General features: G+C 42.3%; 1 protein-coding gene across 8 annotated transcripts in view; it reads right to left on the bottom strand.

The window, feature by feature from the left end:
• The window catches only part of DCUN1D4 (defective in cullin neddylation 1 domain containing 4), a 67,227-nt gene that overhangs the window by 16,207 nt on the left and 26,728 nt on the right, over nucleotides 1-24,292 (bottom strand). For 7 of the 8 annotated variants that reach the window (XM_026508870.4, XM_026508871.4, XM_048211799.2 and 4 more), the window contains exons 4-8: nucleotides 22,300-22,414; nucleotides 19,501-19,592; nucleotides 11,626-11,696; nucleotides 7,144-7,235; nucleotides 472-580 (exon numbers count right to left, since the gene is read on the bottom strand). In XM_026508870.4, the coding sequence (XP_026364655.1) occupies nucleotides 472-580; nucleotides 7,144-7,235; nucleotides 11,626-11,696; nucleotides 19,501-19,592; nucleotides 22,300-22,414 (479 nt within the window). Of the gene's footprint in view, nucleotides 1-471; nucleotides 581-7,143; nucleotides 7,236-11,625; nucleotides 11,697-19,500; nucleotides 19,593-20,593; nucleotides 22,094-22,299; nucleotides 22,415-24,292 lie in introns of those variants that run through there. The other variant, XM_044387727.3, reaches the window with a different exon arrangement.

The raw sequence follows: 24,292 nt of genomic DNA, 5'->3' as shown, positions 1-24,292 counted from the left end.
ACTAGAAATTACGTTTGAATCATGTTCACTGACATTTGCTTGGGTTTGAAATTCAAACGATTTCCAAATACAACACAGCACCCAAAGTGAAACTGGATTAGATCTGAGTAGTTTACGCCAATAACTCAATGGGTGAAGGTTTGTTGTTTCATGAGAATGAGAAGCTTTTCCAAGCCTATCTAAAAAACATTTAGAAAAGTGTCTATTACATGCCCATCTATAAATGACTTCAAAGCCAATCGCAGGAGCTCGTAAAGGTCTGCCACCACAGCTCTTTGCTAACATACTACATTTTTGCCCAGAATCAGTTAGTTTAGAAAGTGTACATGTAGAAAGAAATCCTAACTGGCACCCAGGGAGTAACTTACTCAACTTCTTTGCTTGCAGCATGTAAAAACAAACCTCACAAGGCAATAAAAAAAGGAGGGGGGGAGGAGAGGGAAACATCTGGATAGGCTCCAGAGAACTCACCCGTGCAAAGTCAAACGCATATCTGTAAATAAGTTTAAAGTTTGTAGAATCATTTAATAATGATCTTAAGTAATCCAAAGTATTTCTGAGTTTTTCTGTTGTATCACATCTAGAAAAACAGAATAAAGGCAAATTATAACCTGCGTTTTTTTCTTAATTGGGGCAGTAATATAAAACATAATACCAAAAGACAGAATAAAAACCCTGGAGTTGGAACGCATTCATGAGGATCTATTTTTTTCTACATTTTTGATTTAAAAAAACTTCTAATGCACAGAAAAATGGAAAGAATAGTAAATAAGCACCCACACACCCATCCCTTGGGTTCATAACAAATACTGTCATATTTGTGCTCTCTCCCATACACACACTTTTTCTCTATACCATTTGAAAGTAAGTTGCCAATGACACTTCGCTCCTAAACATTTAAACACCATCATCACTCTTAATATTTTACCAATGTAAACTTTCTTAGCTAATACACAACCCATATACAAAGTCCCCAACTGTTCTCCCATTTTCTTTATAGATGCTTTTTCTTGCTGCAGGATCCAATCAAGGCTCATGTACTGCTTTTAGCTATCTATCTCCTTAGTCTCTAGAAGGCTGTCCTGCCTTTTTTCCTGTCTTTCTTGACAATGTCGTTTTTGAAAAAAGTTGTTTTGTAGAATCCCAATTTGTCAGATAATTTCCCTGTGATTATACTTAAGCTCACTCCTTATGGTAAGAGCACTGCTTATGATGTCCTTCTCCCTGCATCCCATGAGGAGGCTCACAATGCCCGTCTGTCCCGTTATGAGTGATACTAAATTGATTCATTCAATTAAAGTAACATCCCCCAGATTCTCCACTAACAGGTACTCTCCCTCCTCTGAAATGGTACGTAATTTATGAGATGCCATCTCAGCACTGTGAAGCCTGTTCCACAACCACCTTTCATCTGGTGCTTTCAGCAGCCACTGGTGACGCCTGCCTGCGTCGGCTTTACATGTGAAGACGTGAAATGGTGACTTTCCGACTCTCATGCTGCGACACTACTGGCTGGAGCTCTTCTACAAAGACAAGTTCTACTCACCACCTTTTTTTCTGGACTTCAGGACTTGTGCTTTTCATTCAGTGTTATAATCTTTTATTGCCTCTATTCTTTGTGATGTACAAATTGTCCTCATTTGGGCAGCAGTCCCTTCAAGCTGGTGCCACTGTCCTTCTGATATGTCCCCGTCAGTCTTTGAGTACGTCCTTGCTTCTGGCACAAGACATCCCAGCTCACTTTGTACTTTCTCTACCTTAGACCTAAAATCAGCTATTTCTCTAGGGAACTTTGGTGATATAAACCTATTTTTACAGGTAAGTGACACATGTTTTATTTTTCTTAAGGAAGTAGACTAATTGGCTATTTTTACAAACTGATTTTCTGTTCCTAATATCTAGCCCTTAAAAATGAGAACCATGAGTTGCCATTTCCACCAACGATATTAACCTTTTTCAATGCTGGATGTGCTTCCTTGTATTTCTCTGTAGAACTTTTACCTACTACTACTAAGTATAAATAATACATATTGTAAGTATTATCAATGTAAATATTTTATATACTTTATAAGCTAAAATATGGTTTATACTAGAGTACACTGATCTATTTTTGCAATAAATTTGTGAAGGTTTCTTTTTTGTAGCTAACTACAAAACAGTTCCCGTACTCTACTGGGATAATAAAATATCTAAAAGCCAAAAATTAGAGCAAAATGTTTCATTTCCATGAATCTACAACAATTTAGAATGTCCTCTATTTCTTCCTGATGTTTGAAAAGTAAAAAAAGATAACAATTAGACTATTTTAGAAGTCAGAAAAGGCTTCTTTAAGGGACTGAAATGTTTGCTGACAGCTAAAAGCAGACACTAAATATTTTTAGCAGGGAGGGTTTTCCAGATAACAGGAACAGCATGTGCAAAGGCCCAGTGGCAGAAGGGGGCATGCCAAGTTCAAAGATAAAAAGGAAATCATTGTGACTAGACAGGGTAGATGAAGAGGGGAAGTGAAAGGGAGGTGGGGCCATGCCATAAAGGGTTTTGTGGTCCATACTGTTTTGTTTTGTATTTTTAATTGAATCCTAGAAACAACGGAAGCCACCCCCTACCAAGGGAGAGACTACAGTCATTGGGCTTGCATCTTGAAAAGCTCACTCTGGATCTCTGTGGAGAAAAGGCTGCGGAAGAAAAAAAAGATGCTGATAGCCTAGTTAGAGATCTAGTGCCAGACCCCAAATGTGGGGTGAATAGAGGCTAAAAGGACATACAAGAAAGCAGTAAGTGGGAGTCTAGGAGGCAGGAGGGGAGCGGGGCTTACTCTCCATTGGGCATACTACTGTATTATTTTTTATTGTACCTATACATGACTAATAATATTTTATTAATAATATGTGGGAGGATCAAAGAAGAAAGAAACAAGCCAACCCCAAAACACTTAAGGCCGAGGTCTCTGCTCTTCACTGAAAAGGAAGGTTAAGGGCCAAAGCCACAGGAAATTGGCCAGATATCGGCAGGTGGTTTAGTTGACTCCTGCCCAACGAGAGGAAGAACAACAGATGTTTGTTTCAACAGACTCGAGGGCAGGGACCACTCATTTAGACAAGTGCTCTGCTACACAGCTAAAAGAAAAGGAAGAAGCTGGGAGTCTTCGGGGAGAACTGCAAGGCCAAACGTGAATGAAGCTCAGCAGCATGCCTGGGAGTCCAGCTACTACCCTGGCCGAAGATGTCCTGTTTGAAAGACGCTCAGAGATCCTGTCTGGGGTGTAAAGTATAAAATGCCCAAAGTAAAATTTTCACTTCATGGATGTACTAAAGACAGTGACATAGGTTAGAGCTAATATCATCAATAAAGGGTTTAATCTGTTTTCAAAGGGACCCAGCCCACAGAGCCTGGACCGACCCCCATCAGGGAACAGGCCGCTGAGTCACCCTGTCCGAACCACAGATTGCCATCTAGTGGTCACTCCACAAGATCAAGTGCAGAGGGAGTCCCTTCAAACAGGGCCAGTGAAGAAACTGGCTTGGGGAGTTGAAGCAACCAGCCTGAGACTTTCCAGACAGCAGCCGCATCTTCAGCCCATCCCCCGCTTTTCGGTGTAGCACATGTGAGAAAATTCATACTGGCCCGAGAGCGACAGACCGTGCCACTCCACTCAGGAGCATCATCTCCCAGAACAAAATGTGCACCTATCGTGGGATCATTTCTTACGGGAGTTTTGCTCCTGTAACAGATTCAGAAGCACCAGGAATCGGGAAAATAAGCCTTAAGGTTATAAAATGAAAAGTAGTTCTCCGTTACCAGAGGAAAGGCCTTCACCCCTTCACTTAGCCAAAGGTATTTTTCTAGCCCATCATCAGTTCTATGCAAAGTTAGCTATATCTCTAACACGCTTTTGTTCTGTTGAGCGTAAACATCCCTATAAGCTTAATTCATCAGGAGTAACCTTCAGCCCACGTGTTGCAACGAGGTGCTAAATAAAGCAAACATTCAACTGAAATGAGCCCTCCCTGACTGAGAATGATCCACGGAGCTTGGGTATGAACGTTCCCCACCAGCTGCTGTCGCTGCTTCCAGCACTCACGAAACACTCGCGCGGCGGGGCTGGGCACGCAACTCCCCTCCCCGGAGTTCTGAGAGCCCAGGTGTGAACCGCAGAGCATCACTTCCCCTTCCTGGTTTCAGAGGCGCTGCCAGAGACACCCAGGAAGTGGCAGAGCTGATTCAAACCCCTGGTTCCAAAACCCACGGGCTTTCTGTTTCTAGCACAATCCCACTATACAGTAACCATTTTTTTAAACTTAGCATTTTAATCAAATATACTAATATATTATAAATACAGGTATTGTCACATACACTTTAATTCCAGTGTGAGTTCAAAACATTTCACTGGACAGGTTTAATAAAACCAAAAGGGAGCACAAAAGAAAACAAATTCAAAACAGAAGACAAATAGGTAATTCAGAAGAGGGACTGCTTTCCATCTTCCCAGCATATTAGTGATTAGCTTCTAGGCATTCTTATTCTTATTTACTGGGCGTGCACACCTTATAAACACAGTACTTATGTCATCACTTCAGGAAGCCTAAAGAGAAGTGGCCTTATTACTTTTGGATCTTTCGCCTGAACGTTGCTTCCGAGCCCGTGCCCTGAATGGACTGTCGTGTTCACGGATTTTGTTTCCCCAGGATGTAGAGCACTGTGCTTGGCACGTCACGGCCATTCAACAACCTGCCGAACAAATGATGCATCTACGGAGGCCTGAGGGAGGGGGAGTGGAGGTTCTTAAAACTTGACATTGGACATCTGAACTATAAAACAGGAATCTTAAAGGTTATTCTGAGTAATCATCTCTTCCTCAGTGATGGGGAAAGCCATCTCAGAGCTTCATACCAAAAAAAGAAAGCAGGCTCCTCAATGTCTTTAGAGTGGGTGGGGCTTGTCATTCCACCCTGAATTGCAAGGACCAAGTAGCTGTCTCCTACAGGAACCCATCTGCCTCCAAGTGTGTCACACCAAGTATTAAGCAGGGTTCCCAACAAAGAACTGGCAGGATCCCTGCAATCCCCCTCTGCACCCCCTAAACCCCTAGGCAAGTGTGGTCCTCACGGGAGAAAGGACTGGCATTGTGTAACATTCTTCTGTAAAGGCAAATGTAAAAAAGAATCTAGAATGACATAAAAATGGATATTATACCCTCCCTCGTAAGACAAATGAAAATGTGCCTGAAAAATATTAATGGTGCCTCTGAAGCCCTGAAATAAAATCTTGATATGGCCATGCATTCATCAGGACAAGGACCCTTAAAAAAGAACAGCCATCCTGTGCTGTGTTCACAAGGCAGCCAAGAAAGGAAGCGAGGAAAACAATGAAAGTTAGTAGACTTAAAATTGTCAAGGAGATGTGCCAAACACCAAAGCCACAATTTTTAAAGACATTTCAGAGGACTTAACCCTACAATTCTAGAGCATGCTGTCAGGAAAGTTTATCTGTAAAAGGGTGACTTGACTTTTACCTAAAACTCCTTTGCCATCAGACAACAGTTGTTAGAGGAAGAACATGACTTAAGAATCAGAAGTCTGGGGTTTTCTTCCCATTTGCCACTTACTTTAACATACCATGTATCCCTGCTAAGCCTCAGTTTCCTCATTTGTAAAATGTGCAGGATAAAGCCTAATCAGTCATCCTCACCGGGAGCCATGAGGCTCAAATGGAAGAGCCGTGAGAAGCGTAATCAACCACAACAGCCAGGTACAAAGAGAGCATTTTTATCAATGACAAATGGACAATGCCAGTAAGTTGGCAAATTCCAAATTGTTTAACTAAAACCATAAAACCATTTCCACTCCAATTTCAATCCAGTAAATATCAGAGTCTATTATTCCAAGTTAAAGTGAAAAAAGAGTCATTCCGAGTACTTTAGATCAAGGTTACCATGTTAAGAATCAAGAATCAGCGCTTCATCTTCCAGTACCACTGAAATATTTACCCCATCTCAACTGTACCTTTTAATGCCAAATATAGAGTAACAATTCTTTCCTTGAATGAAAATCTTAGTGTGTGGGGGCGCCTGGGTGGCACAGCGGTTAAGCGTCTGCCTTCGGCTCAGGGCGTGATTCTAGCGTTATGGGATCGAGCCCCACATCAGGCTCCTTTGCTATGAGCCTGCTTCTTCCTCTCCCACTCCCCCTGCTTGTGTTCCCTCTCTCGCTGGCTGTCTCTATCTCTGTCGAATAAATAAAATCTTAAAAAAAAAAAAAAATCTTAGTGTGTGCACCACCCCCCCTACACACACACACACACACACACTTGCATGTGCGCACACACGCATGCAAACTGAACTCATAAAACCACTGAGGTTTTTTTTTTTCTTATTGTCTCGGTTAACACAAACAGAATCGTTATTATTACTTCTTAATCACTAGTGTAATGAAGTTCCAATTTTGCCCAAAGCTAAAATCAGAATATATAAAATAGAAGATATCAAATATTTTCATTTCTAAGTTAAACTTTAGTCAACTTCTTCTCCCCACCTGTAAACCAAATGCTATTACGCCTTTGCTTTTTAAGCTCTAAGCCTGTGCTAATATGGTAGCCACTAGACACACGTGGCTACCCAGGCACTTCAGTTGCCCTTAGTACAAACTGAGGACTCAGAAATGTAAAACATACACCAGAGTTTGAAGACTTAATATGAAGAAAAGAACAACTCATTAATTTTTAAAATATTGATTATATGTTAGATTTGGATATTTGGAGTTAAATAACATTCTTAAAATTAATTTTACCTGTTTCTTTTAACTTTTTTTAATATGACTATTAGAAAGTTTTAAATTACATATGTGGCTCGCATCTTTGAGAAGAGGCTGGTCTATTTCTATTGGGCAGATCTACTCTAGAAGAATACTAAAACAATATATATTATATAAAAGTTTTAATTGCTAAAATTCATGCATAATGTCCTCTCTTCACCATATAAAAATGGGATTTGGTCTTTACACCTATGACTACAGGTGAAGTCTACCAGGTCACTTGGCTTCCTCCAGTCACCCAGTCCAGGCTCCCTGACATCTCAGAGAGGAAGCAGCCAGCTGGGGAGTGCCTCCCTCTCCCCCAACCCCGGCCCAGGACAGCCTCAGGACTTACTGTAGAGAGGTCATTCCTTTTAACCATTCCTGTAGAGTAAAATAACCCATGTTTTGTGCATCCAATTTCCAAGCTAGGACAAGCATAACTACCTGTATAAAAACAAACAAACAAAAAATGAGAAAGACCAATCAAATCAGAATGACAGATCTCAGTAATTAAAACATACCAACAACTTTCCACATGCTTCTGTTCACGGTAGTTTGGTCACTGAATTATGAACAGGGTAACTTCAAAAATGAGTTCTAGTTTGGAAAACATCTAAAAAAAGTTTGATAATTAGTCTGTTGACAAAGGCTTGGAGGAACATGAACTCTTATGATGCATGACGGTGGAAGTGTAAAGCCATTAACCTGCCCAGAGGGCAATTCTGCAATATTTACAAAAATTAAAACCAGTTATTGACTCAACAATTCCAGTTACGGAAAGTTCTCTAATAGATATACCTGCACATGTACACAAAAATGTTATCATTCAATAATATTTTCTGCAGTATTATTTATAGCAGCAAAAGACTGAGAACGACCACCTATTAATAAGGGCCTAATTAAATACTTCCTTGCTGAATGCTTGCCACACGGAGAAATACTATGCCACCATTAAGACAAATGAAGTAGAGCCATCAGCAGAAAGGGGGAACAATCTCCAAGGTTTATTAAGTGAAAAGAGCAGGTGCAGAGCAGAGGGCTAAAAAAATAAAAAGGTGGGTGGTAGGTCATATATAATAATGGAGTTGATCATAAACACATTAACGTTTGTGAATTTAACTGTATACACTGGAGGAAAATTATTTGAAAGTAGCCCAACATTCCACTTAAAAAGCGCTGCGCCTGGACTGAGCACAGGCTGAGTGGCCCAGCCCAATCACTTCTCGGTGTGAATCTTCCCAAACTCTCGAAGTATCAGGTAACTGTGACAACTCTAGTTTATGGCACTGCTTATCACTTAGCTGCTTTAGAGAAAAGATGGCCCAGAGATCCTGATGGTGAGTTTAGTAAAGGCCTGAACGTGTAAAGACAAAATTATATTTCAAAGGTACATCCAGCTTCAAACCGTCCAGGGCTCCGCACAGGGACAGAGCTGAGTCCACCCATCCGGCGATTGGGGAAGAGGCGGAAGCCTTCCCATTTCATCTCCCTCAAAGACCCAAGATAAGATGAGGAGTAACTAAAAAAGAAAGTAGGCCAGCCCTGGACACGTAAAGAAGGGCAATGCGGATTTGCTAGGACCAACCCGCCACTCTGTGGGGCTGGTTATCTCTGGACAGTTGTCCGTACCTAAGAGACACGCAGTCCTGAACTGGGGATCACGTACACGTTGCTGAATGGCTACACTCCATTTGTGGTAACAACAACAATAATAACAACAACAACAAAACAATGGGAAGCAAATAGATGTTTCTGCAAAAGTTGGCCAGGGACTAGCATATTCCACATTTGGCAGTTAATTTGATTTCTTTACACAGGACGTGAAGGCTTCATTTCAACCACTAGAAGAACTTCCCCAAACATTAATTCACCATCCATGCGGCCCCACTGGGTCAGATAGTGACGGCGGTAAGAGGATGATATAACATGAGGGGCACCTGGGTGGCACAGCGGTTAAGCGTCTGCCTTCGGCTCAGGGCGTGATCCCGGCGTTATGGGATCGAGCCCCACATCAGGCTCCTCCGCTGTGAGCCTGCTTCTTCCTCTCCCACTCCCCCTGCTTGTGTTCCCTCTCTCGCTGGCTGTCTCTATCTCTGTCAAATAAATAAATAAAATCTTAAAAAAAAAAAAAAAAAAGGATGATATAACATGAAAACAGGAAGGCGAGCAGCCAATTAGAAATCACTTGAGATGATTTAATTCGCCTCTGCGAGCTAACACACACACACGAAGTACTCCAGAACAATAGTATTGAGGAGATCCAGAAAGTCTGTCCTTTTGTTTACCAACGAGCTAGTTTGCAGACTAAAAATATCCAGCTTTGTCTAACTTACAACTGCAAGATTAACGAAAAGCTTTCTCTTGACGCTGACTTTATGGTTTTCCACCTTGGAAATTATTATCAGTGAGAACCCACTGAATCTCTAAGCCCTTTCATCAAATCTCAATTAAATCAGTACAGATCAATTTTAAAGTCACTAAGTTTTTTTCGATTAAAAAATCTAGATTACTAGGCAGATTACTAGCACTGATTAGTAGTAAACCAATGTTTCTACATACAACGTGCATCATCACAAAATATCATTTAAGAGGTTCAAAAATTTTAACTTAAGAGACCAGGGGGCTACTCAGAAGAACTTCCCAAAAAGAGCTTACGTTTTCTTCCAAATATTTACACGTTAGTGGATTTCTCCTCATCCCTCAGCTTTTCTTGGAATTCAGACTCTGGCATATCAATCTACCTAGGTGAAATAATCCACATTTTCCAATTCAAACTTGGTATGTTCTCAAACAATATCTATACTCAATCCTCTATCAGAAAGATTTAAAGCTCCACATAAACACTCGTTAAGCTAAAACAATGGTTAGGGCACAGAAACACAGACACACAAGTATTCAAGAAATGTGGCTAAAAAGCCAAGTCGATATTTGCAATCAGTATTTCTTTACACAAAATGGCCCTTTTCTTACAGGAGCTAATCAGGATGCTAATTACTTAAAGGACTTTGCTGTTGCCTTAGTAAATGACAGGAGATTTGAATTTTACAAGCCTGCTTAAATTTTATAAGCTGTAAGTCTCAGGTAAGGTGAGGGCTTTAAAACCTACCTTTAAAGTGTTTTAAAATCCTGAGTGAACACTGCAGACAAGCCTTTAAAAAACTATTTTACTGCTTATTTTTCAAATGTTAACATTTCTGAAATTGGGATGCATTCACAATTGATGCATATCAGAGTTTACTTAGCAACATTTTTTCTTTCTTAGTAATGATATAAAACACAACTTCTATTTGTGGTGTCTTAGAACGGAAGCACAGTAATAAATACTTCAGAATAATATTCTGAATTTGGTCTCCCGGTCTTCAATGTGATTCGACGATTCTTTTCCTATAGAAATCGAGAACTAAAGGCTTCATCACTGCTCCCCAAAAGGCTAACAGCAGCTCTCCCGTTACTGAGTACTGGTATTTGAAGAACCAGAATCAACATCAGCACTCCCTCCCGTCGCAACAGGCCTTTTCCTGCCCTGAAAGTAAATGCTCCCGCAAGGCCTCTCACACTGGTGGCCTGACCCTGGCCTCCTGGGCTCCTCCCCTCTGATCTATGCTGACAACTGTGCTCCGGGTAGAACCTTTAGGTCCGCTCTCAGGCCCAACTCACCCTCACCCTTCTTACCATTCAGTCCAGAAAACACTCTGCCAACCTTGGCCCAGCTGCCACTTCCTTCATAAAGCCAATGAAATGTTTTCTGTGTCTATGACTAGTCTATGGACCACATCAGGCAAACACTATTGGGCCCAGTTGTCCCTAAACCTTTAGAGCAAGCTGAATGATTTATTAAGATACCTGAACTAGATCACATTAAGATAAAAAATAAAAGGCAGAAATCCATGTAATGAGCTAAAGGCTCTTTAGAAAATGTAAAGTGTTGGGGGGACATGTGGGAGGACAGAGGCAGAGAAATGTGAAGGGTAAAGAAAAGTTTTTAAGAAAAAAGTATAAGTCTTAATTTCTAGTTGTCTTGAAAAGCATGATATATACATGGGCATCAGCTTTCTTGCCAAGGAGAATCCGAATGAAGGAGATAATCTCTTGAGATCTCTTCTAGATCATAAATTCATTTAGGATCGAAGACATACGTGTTAACTTGGAGGCTAATGCGATATTAAACTGCATAGTTAATGAGCCGGGGCACTTGTATGAGCGTCACTTTTCATTTTAGTGTAAGAGAGAAACAGGAAAAAACATTCAACAGTGACATGGTAAGAATTAGGAAAAAATAATTAAGCATAGAAAATAACTTCTAATTACATTTTTTTAAGGAAATACTTAGGGCCTTTATAGACTAAAAAGCAATCCCTGTGTTAAATTCAACCAGAAGTGAAAGAGCTATGAAAAATTCTTGCTAATTACAACCTACTCAAAACCCTCATGAATAATTAATTATTCAAAGATCTGTACAAACTCTACAAGAGACTGGAACAACTATAGAGGGGGACAAATAGAGAAGAGGCTGTGACTCAGTCCCCCCGCCTGATCTCTCACTGGAGGTACACATGCCCACACCACTTTTTAAACATCTAGTTTAATCACTTTATTACCGCACCTTTTAGATACAAGAACATAAACAAGAGAAAAAAATGACTGGCTGGTTACACCATACCAATTACAACACAAAAATTTGCTTAGAAATCAAATTAGAATTGGAACTTGTTACCTAGATTGCCTCATAAAACTAACACACCATTACTTCTTTACTGTTGCTTTATTTTTCAATGGACAAAAGAGCTAAGAAAAATAATCCACTGGTTTGCCCAACTTAACAGGTTAGACTTACATTTTCTGGTTCGACACCAATGTCTTCACAAAATTTCTCCATGCCTTCAGGACCTACAACATCATCAGTGCCTGCAATGAAATGCAACCTTATATAAATGAAAGCCGACCATGTGTGCTGTTCCCCGTATACTAGTATTACACTGTTAAAATATTATTAAAGTAAACTAATAACAAATTAACACTTACGGGCCATAATCCTTTCTGAAAAAAGAAATCACCAAGTATAAATTGGAAAATATTCTGGAATGTCTGTTACTTTTTAAGGGATTCAGCTCTGCACAATCATTTAAGTCAATTTGCTGCCATATCTTTCAACCTATGGACACAGGCTACACATAATTTGTGTCTAAAGATAAGGCTACCTGCGTCAACTCCTGCTCTTTAAAGAAGCTTAAAGCTCTACCTTATTTTGGTAATAATTTCCATACATACAATAATCTCTGGAAACCTAGCAGAGAACCACATAATATTCTTTACAAAATTAACTGGGAAATAACATAAGTGCTTCTCTTACATAGGAAAAAAGCAAGTAGTCTTTCTGTTCTTGATGAGGCAATAAAGCCTCTTTCTTCCCACTCTGGCTTCAGCTCTGTTTCCTCCTGAAAGAACTGCCTGCATGTTCTATCTCTACTTTACCTCCCATTCATTCTTCAACACTGCAATTTGGTTTCTGCTCCTCTCTCTATTGAAACTCTTCTTGCCAAGGTCGCCAATAACACCTTCACTGCCAAATCTAACAGTCAGTTTTTATTTTATCTGACCTCTCTGTGATATGTGAAACTCTGAAGTTCCTTCTTCACAAAATTTGCCTCCTCCCACAGCTTCTGGAAGTACCCTCTCTCATCTGGTTTTCCTCCTACTTCTCTTTTGGCTTTGTAATGTGTTCCTTTGCTTCCTCCCAACTTGTTAAATTTGATGTGCGGAGTTCCATCTTGAAACCTCTCCTAGTCCATTCTATACCCTCTGCCGAGGAAGTCGCAACGATGCTCGAGCTCTCAGGCCCACACTTCCCCCTTAGTTTGGGACTGTCTACCTCGTCACCGCCTGGCTACACCCCCTCCTGCTTAACTGCCACAGCTAAACTCATCTTCTGCCCTGAGCCGCCTCCTGCATTTCACATTCTCAGTCACCACTTCACTGAGTGGATCATCTTTCCACGCCACACTTGCTTATCCTCCTGTAGCCTGTCTCAGCTGGTGGCCCCACCAGAAACAGAAACCTGGGACTCATCCTGGACTCTCCCCTTCTCCTACTCTCTCCACATCTGGTCAGTTAGCAGATGCAATGCCAGTTTTTCCTTCCAAATATTTCTTAATTGCACCTATTCTGTGCTGGCCTGTTCAGGCTTTATTCTCTCACGCAGACGATCGCAGCAATCTCCTCAGGATCCCCCGAATTCCACAGCCCCATGCCCTCTGACCCAACCTGCACACGGCCACCTAAAGGAGCCATCCCAGACCTAAATCCCATGCTGGCTTCAAGCCCTTCACTGGTTCCCCACTCCCTGAAGATGAAGTCCAAAGTCTGGCATATCCAATAAGGTTCCCTATGATCTAGAGCCTCCCTTCCTCTTCAGCCTCCAATCTCTCCACCTTCGAATTAAGTTTCTTGAAAATAAATGAACCAATAAGCAGTACTCAATGAATAAAAACTGAGACCCAGAAAACACTTACCTGTGGTTTGCTCTGCACACAGGTCCTGATACATACTCAACACCAGACTGTCATTTGTGGCCTCAGCCCATCTTCCTCTCCCTTCCCCAGGTTAGCTGGCTGACTCGTTCAGTCTTGAAGACTGAAACCAGACAGGGAGTCCTCCCTTCCTCCCCACCCCCACCTGCAGAGGCTGGGAGGGGCAGTACCTGTGACCCCGCGATGCCAGGAGTACTTCTCTCGCATGTGGCACATCTGCGCTAAGTTCCAGCTCCCCTGTCTTCCCCTCTGAGTTCCTCCAAAGTAAGAGCTATTGTATTTCTAGTGGAAGCTCAGCACACCACCTGGCACGGAGCAGTTGCTTTCAGACAGTGTATTAAATGAATGGATGAATAAGCGGAATACAGGAGTCACTCTACAATCTCTCCACAGCCTCTAGATCTGGCAAGTTCCGCAGAATCCACCATCTTCATAGGTCTCAGTTTCATCCGGGTAACATTTACTGGACACACCATGGACCTATGCGCTGCGGTGGCTGCTAAAGATTAAAAAAAACACGGTCCCTGCCCTCCAGGTTTCTTTTCTTTTCTTTCCTTCCTTCCTTCCTTCCTCCCTCCCTCCCCTCCCCTTTTTTTAAGTAATCTCTACACCCAGCATGGGGCTTGAACTCACAACCCCGAGATCATGAGTTGCATCCTTAACCAACCGAGCCTGTCAGGCGCCCCAGGAGTAATTTCAATACAAAATAATGATAAACAGAGGCGCCTGGTGGGTATGGTCAGTGGAGCACGCAACTCTTAATCTCGGGGTTGTGAGTCCAAGTGCCACGCTGGACAGAGAGATTACTTAAAAAAATAAAATCTTTAAAAAATAGCAATAATAAAGCACAATAAATGCATAAGGTGGCTGTCCTCAACAAAGGATGAATATTAAAATCACCTAGAGGGCTTGTTGGAAAGTCTTATGTCATTTCTCTGCTTCAAAGCCTTGGCTCCCCTAAAGTCAAACTCAGGCCCTTCCCTTGTAATGTGGCCACGGCAAATATTTTTTCTGCATGCTGTTATTTTCCTTTTAATCACAAATGCGCTGTTTTGTTACCAGATGTTTTGTTTCATATATTCAAATCTGTTACCCTTTTCTAGGATTTTCTTTTTTCTCCTTTTATTTCACAGGTTTTCTATGTATCCCTAATTTTCTTATCTTGATTACTGGGGGAAAAGTTACTGTTCAAACAAAAATTTAAATACTGAAATCTTTAAATAATAAATACTTAAATATTAAATATTAAGACAATAATAGAAGTTATTACCCAAATAAAAGATTACTGTATTTTTAATCCAGTTATTTTTTTGCTACATTAATACACAAACATGATATAAAATTCCATTTAAAAGTGAAAAAATTAGAAAGCAAAAGTTTCCCCTCTAACCGCTCCCTCCTCCTCAGAGACAACCATTTATTAAATATTCCTTTAAATAACCTTCCTAAAATCAGTCGTTTATAGAATTCTACATGCATGGAATAGGTACATGTTTATTTGCTGTTTCTGTTAGTCCGTGAAATCCCCTGTGGCTTTCCAGGGAGAATTTGATCATTTCATCTCCAACTGATGTTCATTTTTGCCTTCTCCTTTCCAATGACTTATTCCCTGTTCTTTTTATCTCTTTTCTAACAAAACTGGCTCATCATTTCCAAAGCAATGCCAAATAAGCACCGCTATTCTTCACGCAAATGAACATACATTTAGCATTTGACCACCTGATGGGCTGCTAGCTTTGGCTTCGAGAGTGCACATACCCACACGTGTGCGGTCAAGCATATATTCTACGAATGGCACATGAATACATCCGCAACGGAAAATACTCCAACAGACAAAGTCAGGGCGAAACGGACTACCCTTTTCTTACCAGTCCAGCACGTATCCTCTCAAACTTTTATGCCCGTACTTAGGTATGTGCAAACACACAATGAAATCACTTGTAAGGTTTGTTCACACACAAGGGTTCATGCTAGGCCTATGAATCCTGCACCCCGCTTTTGTCCCTGCACGTGTCTGGTGGTCTCCCTGGGCGAGTGCCTGCACACACACTCTGCTAAGGGGCCCGTCTTCCATTACCCCACTGCACGGGAGTACGTGTACGGGTCACCGTTCTGGCCGTCGTTCTGCTACTATAAAGAACTGCAGCTATGAGATCCAAGAAGAATTCTTGGATCCTATTTTGCTAAGAGGTTTTGTTTTTAGGAACAGACCTCTTTTTTTGGTATCTACTGAGAGGACCCCTTGGGAAGAAGTAGTTGCAGATGTGAAAGAAGAAGTTATTTTATAATTCTTCTAAAATTCCTGTCTTTGGTTTCCATTCCTCCTAACTGAAAAAGGCTCTCTTGCCATAACCTAACCTTACGAGCCTTACGAGGCTTCCCCAGGCCTATGCACAGGGCCTTGGTGTGTCTCGGCTGACTTCCCCACCTTGTCCACCCTCCAGCCTGGCCACCGATGCCTCTCTCTGCCAGCATTCATCCCAAAGAGGACGCTTCTCGGTCTGTTGGCCACACTGGAAAACGAGCTGAGTGCATCCCAGACCCTGGCACACAGCAAGCCCTCAAAGGTTTGCTGAGGTAACTGTGCAGCCATCACGTTAAGTTCTCCAGGGTTTTTCCTTTCTTGCAGATTCTATGCAATGTCACTGTCATGTCACCTGTATACACTTGCATCTGTTGTTTTTAAAGAGCAAGTTTTTAACCATATGACTTGCAGTGGCATGACTCTGCCAAAAGTAGCATTTTATCCTAAAAATAGTAAAATACAGCTTGTTAATCAACATAATTTAAAAGATACCCATGATTCTGCTATTTAAAACACCTTTTCTCTTTTTGCTATGATCCTTCTCATGCACACATTTCGATCTAGTTGTAATCACGTTGTCCTTTGGGATTAGGATTGAATTTACCCCAAATTTATCAATTCACTTGTAGAATTCAGTCATCTTAATTCCAACATTAAGAACTGAGAATTCTTAATTCTGAATATGTAACTGGCTACCACATGAAAGAGATGATTTTAAAAAGTTCTATCTAAAATCCTAAACTGTGGAATACCCTGGTAACAAGGTAGTGGAGATACATCTGGAAGGCAGATATACTGACAATAATCTAAAAAAAAGTAGTCCTCCCACTTTCCCCACCATCTTAAGCAGGGGCCCCTCATAAATATATTTAACCTTTTTTCAAGATGGCCCCGGGCCCTCCTGGTAAAGCTTCCATAATGCCACCGTGCTGCATTCCTGAGGCCAACGAGGCCACACGTCCCCATGTCGTCTTTAGCCTCTATTCCCTTGCTGACAGACCGCTTGGTCACTTAGCATCTGCTCCTGGTCCCTAATCTCATTTTGGTAAACCAAAACACAATCCTGTCACAGAACTTAACCCAATATAGAAACGAAGGGCCTACAGTCAGGACTAGGGAGAACTTCTACAATCTACATATGTGAGTTTCCCTGTAACTCTGAAATCAACGTTGGCATGGGTTTGGTTTAATTCCTTATTCTTAGGTATATTTCAGAAAGTGGAAGTTATTAGGTAAATTGTTTACATAAAACTGGTGATTTTCATTTGAATGAAAAGAAATGGGACTCCAGTTTCAGACGCAGGTCTAAACGACACTCCCCCACCTTCCTTTCTCAAGTGACTGAGAACTCAAGTACCAAAGTATAAAAGGGAGTAAACCTCTAACCACAGAGACCCGGAGGAAGAGCCCCCAGTGGAGTAGGTTCCATTTCTTAAATCTCTGAGAATCAGAAATGGAGCTGATCGGGATTTTAAAAGGGGAGAGGCTGTATCCTAGAATGTGTAAAGGAGTGCTGGGGCTAAATGGCCAGGGAGAAGCGGGGAGGAGCGGGGCTCAGGCTGCAGGAGCCATGGGCAGTGGAGGGCAGGGTAAGGGGTGGAATGGAGAACTCTGGGAAGAAGGGAAGGAGCACCCATGTGAAAGAACTATACCACCAAGGGCCCCACCGCCCCTCCACCCAGCCTGCATTAAGGTGCAGGGAGTCAGCCCAGCCAGCTAGCTCTTTCCTAAGGAAACAGAACTCACCAGGGGTCGTAAAGCCTTCCTCTAGCTAGCTAGCACCCCCGGGGGCCCACAGCCTTGCAGCCTGCCCCCACAGACTCATCCCACAGCACAACCTGACAGTCGCCCTGGGTCATCTCACCATTTGCTTTTCTTGAATAATGATCGACCACTTTTATTCATGTGCTTGGGATATGAGAAGTGAAAGCAGGTATCGGCTGGAGCTCCTAATTATTCCCAATTTCAAGCCATTTTCCCTACTAACACAGGAAAAGAAGACAAAATGGGGGTGGGGGTAAAAATAGGGATAGCCACACCCACAAAAACTTTTGCAGGGATGAACTGCAAGGAACCACCTGGCAGGGATCTCAAGGAACCTAAAGAATGTGGCTTAATCTTTATCCCAAATGTCACCTTCCTGAGCCAGAGAAAAGCAAACAAGAAGGAAAACTGTAGCCTGCTCTCTTTTTAAAGGACACAGAAATGTGGCCACGCTATGGAAAAATTATGTTTGCTTGTAAAGGAAGACACATACGCGCACAAATTAAAATAGCTGTGCTCTGATGGTAGAATTAGTGTACTTTTTGTCTGTTTAAAACTTCCTTTTCATAACCCACTTCGTGAAAATCAATGTAAAAAGCCCTCATGATCAAAGTGATACAGATAGGAGAACACTTTTCCTTCATTTAGCACCCATGTATCAAACACCCGACAAAGTGCCAACCCCTTTTCCAAGGAATACAAAATGCCTTCAGGAGATTTTCTCATGATGTAACATGGAAACACATACATTCTAGTACTACGTAAGTGTCTGTACTAAGGTCCATGCCCGGCAAACAAAATCCAGCTCAAATTAGTTCAAGTAACGAAGGGGACTTCATCAGAAAGATATTGGGGTAGCTCACGAAAATCCAAGGACCTACAGGAATCAGGACCACGTCCTTTCAAACCTACCACCAGAAGAGAAAGATGCTCTTCTCCCAGCTTCAATCTGAAAATCCTGGGGAATCTTATCTGATTAGCCCAGCCTGAGTTACTTCCCAGCCCCTGGAACAACTTCTGTGGCCAAAGGGGCAAGGCTCTTATCAGAAAATGAATAGGGTGAGGTAGGAGATGGGGTGGGGAGGCAGAGGGGGAGGGATAGGTAAGATTAGACCACAGGAGGAGCCCTCACTCTGACACCTAATAAAAGGGTATGGGAACCAGTTATGAAAATGTCCTATGTAAGTACAAAGAAGGCTATTATGCTAATGAAGGGGCTTCGAAGATGTACAGCAAGAACTGTCAGATGGCAAAGAGGAGAGAAAACACTCCAGGTAGAGGGATGGTGGTGAGTCAGTTAGTTGTCTTTTAACCTGGAGGGAGCCGGGAGTTTTCAGCAGGAGGCAAGGTTGGGGCGGAGTGTTAGGGAATGACATGTCTGATCTGTTCAGTGTTTTGTTTTTGTTTTGTTTTTTAAATAAGACCACAGGAGGCCCATGAAACCTAGTTGGGAGCAGAGACAGAGGACAGGAAAATCAGTTTGAAAGGGGCTGAAATCGTCAAATGTACAGGCTATGAGAGGGCCAGAAACACAGCCAAGAGGAAGGGTAGAAAAGCCTTCAGCTCAAACTTGTCTGGAAATAATCCTTTTCTTTTTACACTGCACACAGCCACAGTGACAAACAGCCCTGGATTTCAGTCTGATATTATCTAACCAGTTATTGTAAGCTGCAAAAATACGACTGAATTTAAGCCATTTTAAATGACAAAACCAAACATTTTCTACCAAATGATCTTTCAAAATACACACTTAATATAAGAAATTCCATTGCACATAAGGTTCAAAGCTGCAAAGCTTATTTTAACTTCGATGTCCAAACCAAAGAGTCACCCACTACCAGCATTCTAAATAGGTTTCCTAGCAATCCTGAGTATTTCTCCCAAGTGCATTCATCTTTTCAGTTCCCTTCCAGTGTTCTGAATTCTTTGGCTTAGCTGCTGGCTATAAATAGGACATTTGGTGATTTGTTTCGACTATGTTCCCTCCCTCGAACAGGAAGAGACGGCACACAAACCACACTAGAAAAGTACACATTTTTCATTCTTTAATCTTCCCTAAGGTAGTCCTTATTTTCATGAGGGTCAGTCTCAGAGCATCTAAATAAGGACCTACCTGCATATTCGTAGAACCACTCTAAGCATCTCTTACTTGAAAAGGCTTCTTCTTCAGTCTTTATTCTGGTTGAATCATATTTCCTATACATGCTAGAAATTGAGAAAGGAATCTGAAATTATTTAAAGATGCATTGTTTCTTTTAAGTAGCAGATAGTTTTTTTTTTTTTTTTTACCCAAACCAGACATCTATTCAATCAGTATTTCCAGTATACTTTAAACATCCTGCATTTGGAATGTCAGCTTTTCTAACTACAGTTTTAAACACAGTCAGACCCAAAACAGAATTAAATGGTAAATACTTGATACAGGTTTTGTTCTAATTAACAAGTAATCAGTAAAGACTGATTTAATTTACCCCCCTCTACCTCACTAGCCAGAACGAACTACAGAATGATATAGTGAGACGCAGCCAGAAACGGCTAAGGTGGTTCCTTCCAGCGATGACCCTAGAACTCACTCCGTCTCTGCATTAAATTCTCCTGACTTTCATGTCTTACAAGTCAGGGTGGGCACAGAACACAGTCTAAGGAAGAACCTGTCAGTGTCGGACACATCAAGGGAACATTAAGCAAATAAAAAGAAACATCAAATTATGTCCAAGCCTCCAGGAAAAAAACCTCAGGAGAGAGAAGTACAGGAGCCTGGCTTCTGCCCCTCTCCTGTCATGCCCCACGTGTGTGGAAACACTGAGCATACACTGCAGAGCCCAGTCAGGAAGCACGGCAGCCTCCTCCTGCAACAATGCGATTTTGGGCAGGAATTCTCTATTTTATGATGACCAGGGGGCTAAGAACCAAGATGTTCTCTATCTGGGGAGGGGAGAGAAGGCAGGATCTTTAAAATACTCATTTCAATAGAAAAATTATGAGTATATGCTTTTTCTTTCGCTCATTTATATGTAAATTGTCTAAATAGGTGTGTGTATACATGTATGTATACATTAACACTTGTGAATATAGTTTCAATTTATATATTCTATATTACAGAGATCACACATAATTACTTTTAATAAGTATTTATTCACAACCTAGACATTCACCAGAATATCTGTATATACCCCTGATTAGAGATTCTGGGTTTTAATACCCACCACGGCTAGAGGGTATTAAGATAGTGAAACTGCAAACCACCAGTTGTGTATTTCTTCCATGGTAGCCGAGGGTTCAAATACACAGTTTCCAATCCTGGGCCGAGACATTTTCAGCTCACAGTCTGTCACTGGTCAACAACATGGAGACCTACATAGGACTCTGTAATGCCTCAAAGTACTCTACATAAAAAAGGACAACTGAACACCATTCAGTAAATAAAAGACAAATACTGATACACGTTATTACACGGATGAACCTCAAAACCACCCTGCTAAGTGAAAGGAGTGTGCCACAAAAGCCCACTCACATGAAATGCCCAGAAAAGGCCAATCTGTAGACAGAAGCTGGAAGGGGGGCTGTAGGACCTGGGGGTGGGGGGGGGAGGACTGTGAATGGGCATCGGCATCTCATTGGGGTGGTGGAGATCTTCTAAAACTGGTTTGTAATGACGGTCGCGTACCTCTTAACTACCTAGTAGAAATCACTGAATTGTACGCTTAACGTGGATGAACTCTGTGGTATGTAAATAAAGTTGTTTTTAAGAAAGACCAAGAATGAAACTCAGCTAAAGCTACAGACCCCTATTCCCTGGCCAGTGAGACGCTACCGGTAAGAGTACCTCACACCCTCCTGCAACGCAGCTACCAGTTTTTACACCAGCTTCCACACACGGAGTTATCCCAGACTGTGGTGAGAAATCACAAGTGCTACATAGGCAGTCACCAACGGCTAGGTGATTACCAGCACTTAACAGTTCCACGACAGGAACATCGACACCACCAAAGTAGTATCAAGTGACCTCACTTCCCAAAGTGGGACATCACCGGTCTAAACACTGCTGGTGATTGTCTTCCCAGTCCCTGCTCTCTTCCTAGAGCTCACATTTTCTACGCATCTGGGATAGGAAGAGTGCTATCATTTTCACATTTGCAGAGTCCATCTCTCCATCCTTCCAACCGAGGTGGAGCACATCAAGTACCATGGCGAGACAAAACCAGAAAAATCTCATCTAGTCCCCTTGACGTACAGATGTGAATATTCAAGGCCCATGAGTGAAGTAACCTACACAGCCAGAAGGGAGGAAAATGGAAAAAAGGCAGAAAAGATTGAAATTATGATGTTAAAAAACAAAAGGAGCAAAGAAAAAGTGACTCATGAAAATCAAGGTGAAAGAACTAAAGATGCTTAAATACACAAGTCTAACAACTTTTAGAGTTACCAAATTAAACAGTTCACTTGTCTGAAACGGAAGTGGTTTGCACAGTCTTATTTTTCACGGTTTCTAGCAAATTCTCACTCTTCTGAGACTCCACCTCTGCTCTGCTACCGCTCTGAGCAGGCTCAGGGGGACCGGGCCCTGCGGCGCTCCCCAACCACACGGCCCAGGTCCCTTGTGAAAGCAATTACGGATTCCTGTGGTGGTGTTTGGTGAGCGAGACCCTCTTAGAGAACAAATACATACCAATCCTGAGGTCCTCAATGGGCACAGACGGCAAGCCCTTCAAAGGAAAGAAAGAAACTCTACACCAGTTTTGGTGGATCAACGGGCTAAGATAAAACTTCAATTTCTAAGAACTCAACTTACCTAATTTGGTTTTGTTTTATAAACCCACATGTAAAATAAATATGACAAGATAATTACACTTTGAAAGTGTGCCTCTTTGATACACGTCATCGAGTCTGAGCTACTGTCTCTGCAACATACCCATCGTGTCTACTTTTCTTGGCGGATAAGTCATCTCCAGACGCGGGTCTTCTCTTTTTCCTCGGCGGCATCACTTTACTAAAGCAGTCCGAAGAGCTGCAAGACCGCAGGCTTCCTAGGGACACAGAGTCACAGGGCAAAACAGCAAGTTTAGCCACATCCTAACATTCCCAGAGAATGCCACCCGCCAAATTAAGAACGTTCGTGGCTTGTATTGTAAAGGATTTAGATGTTATCTGTAAATGTTTTAAGGTGGAAAAAGGGTTTTTAGTTCCCCCTTGGGAAAATGTTATAGTCAAGAAATAAACCTTGCAATGACACAAGTGAGTTAGTACTGCCCTCCCCCCAAACCACATTAGAAACGGAAGTTACCCCCATTTCCATTTACTCTCCAAAAGCACTAATGTAAATCATCAAAGCTTTCAGTCTCTTTTATAGTCAATGTTCCTTCAAAAGGAACTGCACTGCTATCTCATTTGTGTATTTCATTGGGCAAGGCCAGATCAACCAGTAACCTTGAATCTAAGATACAAACGAGCACATCAGTCCCAATATTCAAGCTTCAAGGGATATCTGATCTTAGAAAAACAGGACTTAGATTTTTTGGACAGAAGCCTGACAGGATCTTGAGCAAAATTTCCACGATAATTTTTAGTTTGTTTCTGCCACTTTCGGTCAGGATTTTCAGAAACAAACTTTCATTTGGTGAAAGATATTAAAAGGTAGTATCAGACAATCCCAACGTGGGATATGTACAGGGACCGTACTGTGAGCCAGGCCCTGCTCTTAACACTTACACGATGTCTTCACTTGTTAAACCTCCTACCAGGCTTATGAAAAGAGAATCATCATTACTGCCTATGCTGATGAAATAATGGGGGCAGGGAGAGGTTAGGTTTAGTGGCAAAACTGGAATTCAAACCCAGACAGTCTTGCTTCAGATGGTCTAAAACCATTATGAATTACAAAACAATTATAATTAAAATGTGTCCATCCTGGCACAGGCGTTATCAGACACACCATTTGGGTCCCTCAATAACCCCAAATGTCAGGCAGGGCAGAGATAATTATCTCTGCTTGACAGATGGGAAAAACCAAAGCTTGGGCTTTCGAGTGATTTTCCAAGGTCCCAAAAGTGTTTAGGGGTGAATTCTGGACCCCCATGTCTCTCCTCCTTCCACCAGTCCCTTGATAGAAGGCCCTGGGCTCTCACTGAGGCAGAGGACAGAGAGAGCTTACGGGTGGGTGCTGGTGTCTGAATGATGTGCATTCAGTAAGTTTTAGCTCTCCCCCTACCTACGTGGCCTGGTCAATCACTGACCCATTCTGGTTCCTCATTTAAGGAGTAGGAACTGTGATACCTCCCTCTCAGGATTTTTATGAAGAAACACACCCAGTCGGTAAGTGTTTCGGTGCCAAGCACTCTGTGGAGATAGATGTTGGGGGTATAAATAGAAAGACAGTCTAACTGCAGGAACAGAGGGACGCAGGCAGTGCCCAGGCTGGACCTCAGTGCTCCGGAGCCCTCGCAGGCCCCAGTGGGGTAGGTGTTGCCAGCACCCCCATTTCCACAAACGAAGAAATGGAAGAGAGATGAAGCCATGGCCAGAAAGCAGTAGGTGCGGTGGATGACAGAAGCCAAGCAGCTCGGCAGCAAAGCCCCGGCGCTCAGCCACTACTTACCGTCGCCTCTCTGAGGCTGTCCCGGCGGGGACTGAGAAGCAGAGACTCAGATACAGAGCCCCGGTGAGCGTGGATGTGTGAGGGGCTGGGAAAGACCATGGCAGGGAGAAAACCTAGGACACTATCATGTCCTACAAGCCAAAGGAGGAGAGGGTGTATAGAGGTGTGGTCAAGTGCACCCTGGGGTCAGCTCAGGGAAGGAGCGAAGGCACCCACCAGACTGAGCAATGAAGGCCCAGAGCAGGGGTGGGGGTGGTCTGCAGAATATAAAAGGATGTCCTGCCTAGTTGGAAAGCCTGCCACACTGCTC

This window comes from Ursus arctos, unplaced genomic scaffold, assembly GCF_023065955.2.
Source record: "Ursus arctos isolate Adak ecotype North America unplaced genomic scaffold, UrsArc2.0 scaffold_9, whole genome shotgun sequence".
Classification (NCBI taxonomy): Eukaryota; Metazoa; Chordata; class Mammalia; order Carnivora; family Ursidae; genus Ursus; species Ursus arctos.
The sequence above is the reverse complement of the archived record's forward strand: the minus strand, read 5'-3'. Positions and strand labels throughout refer to the sequence as shown.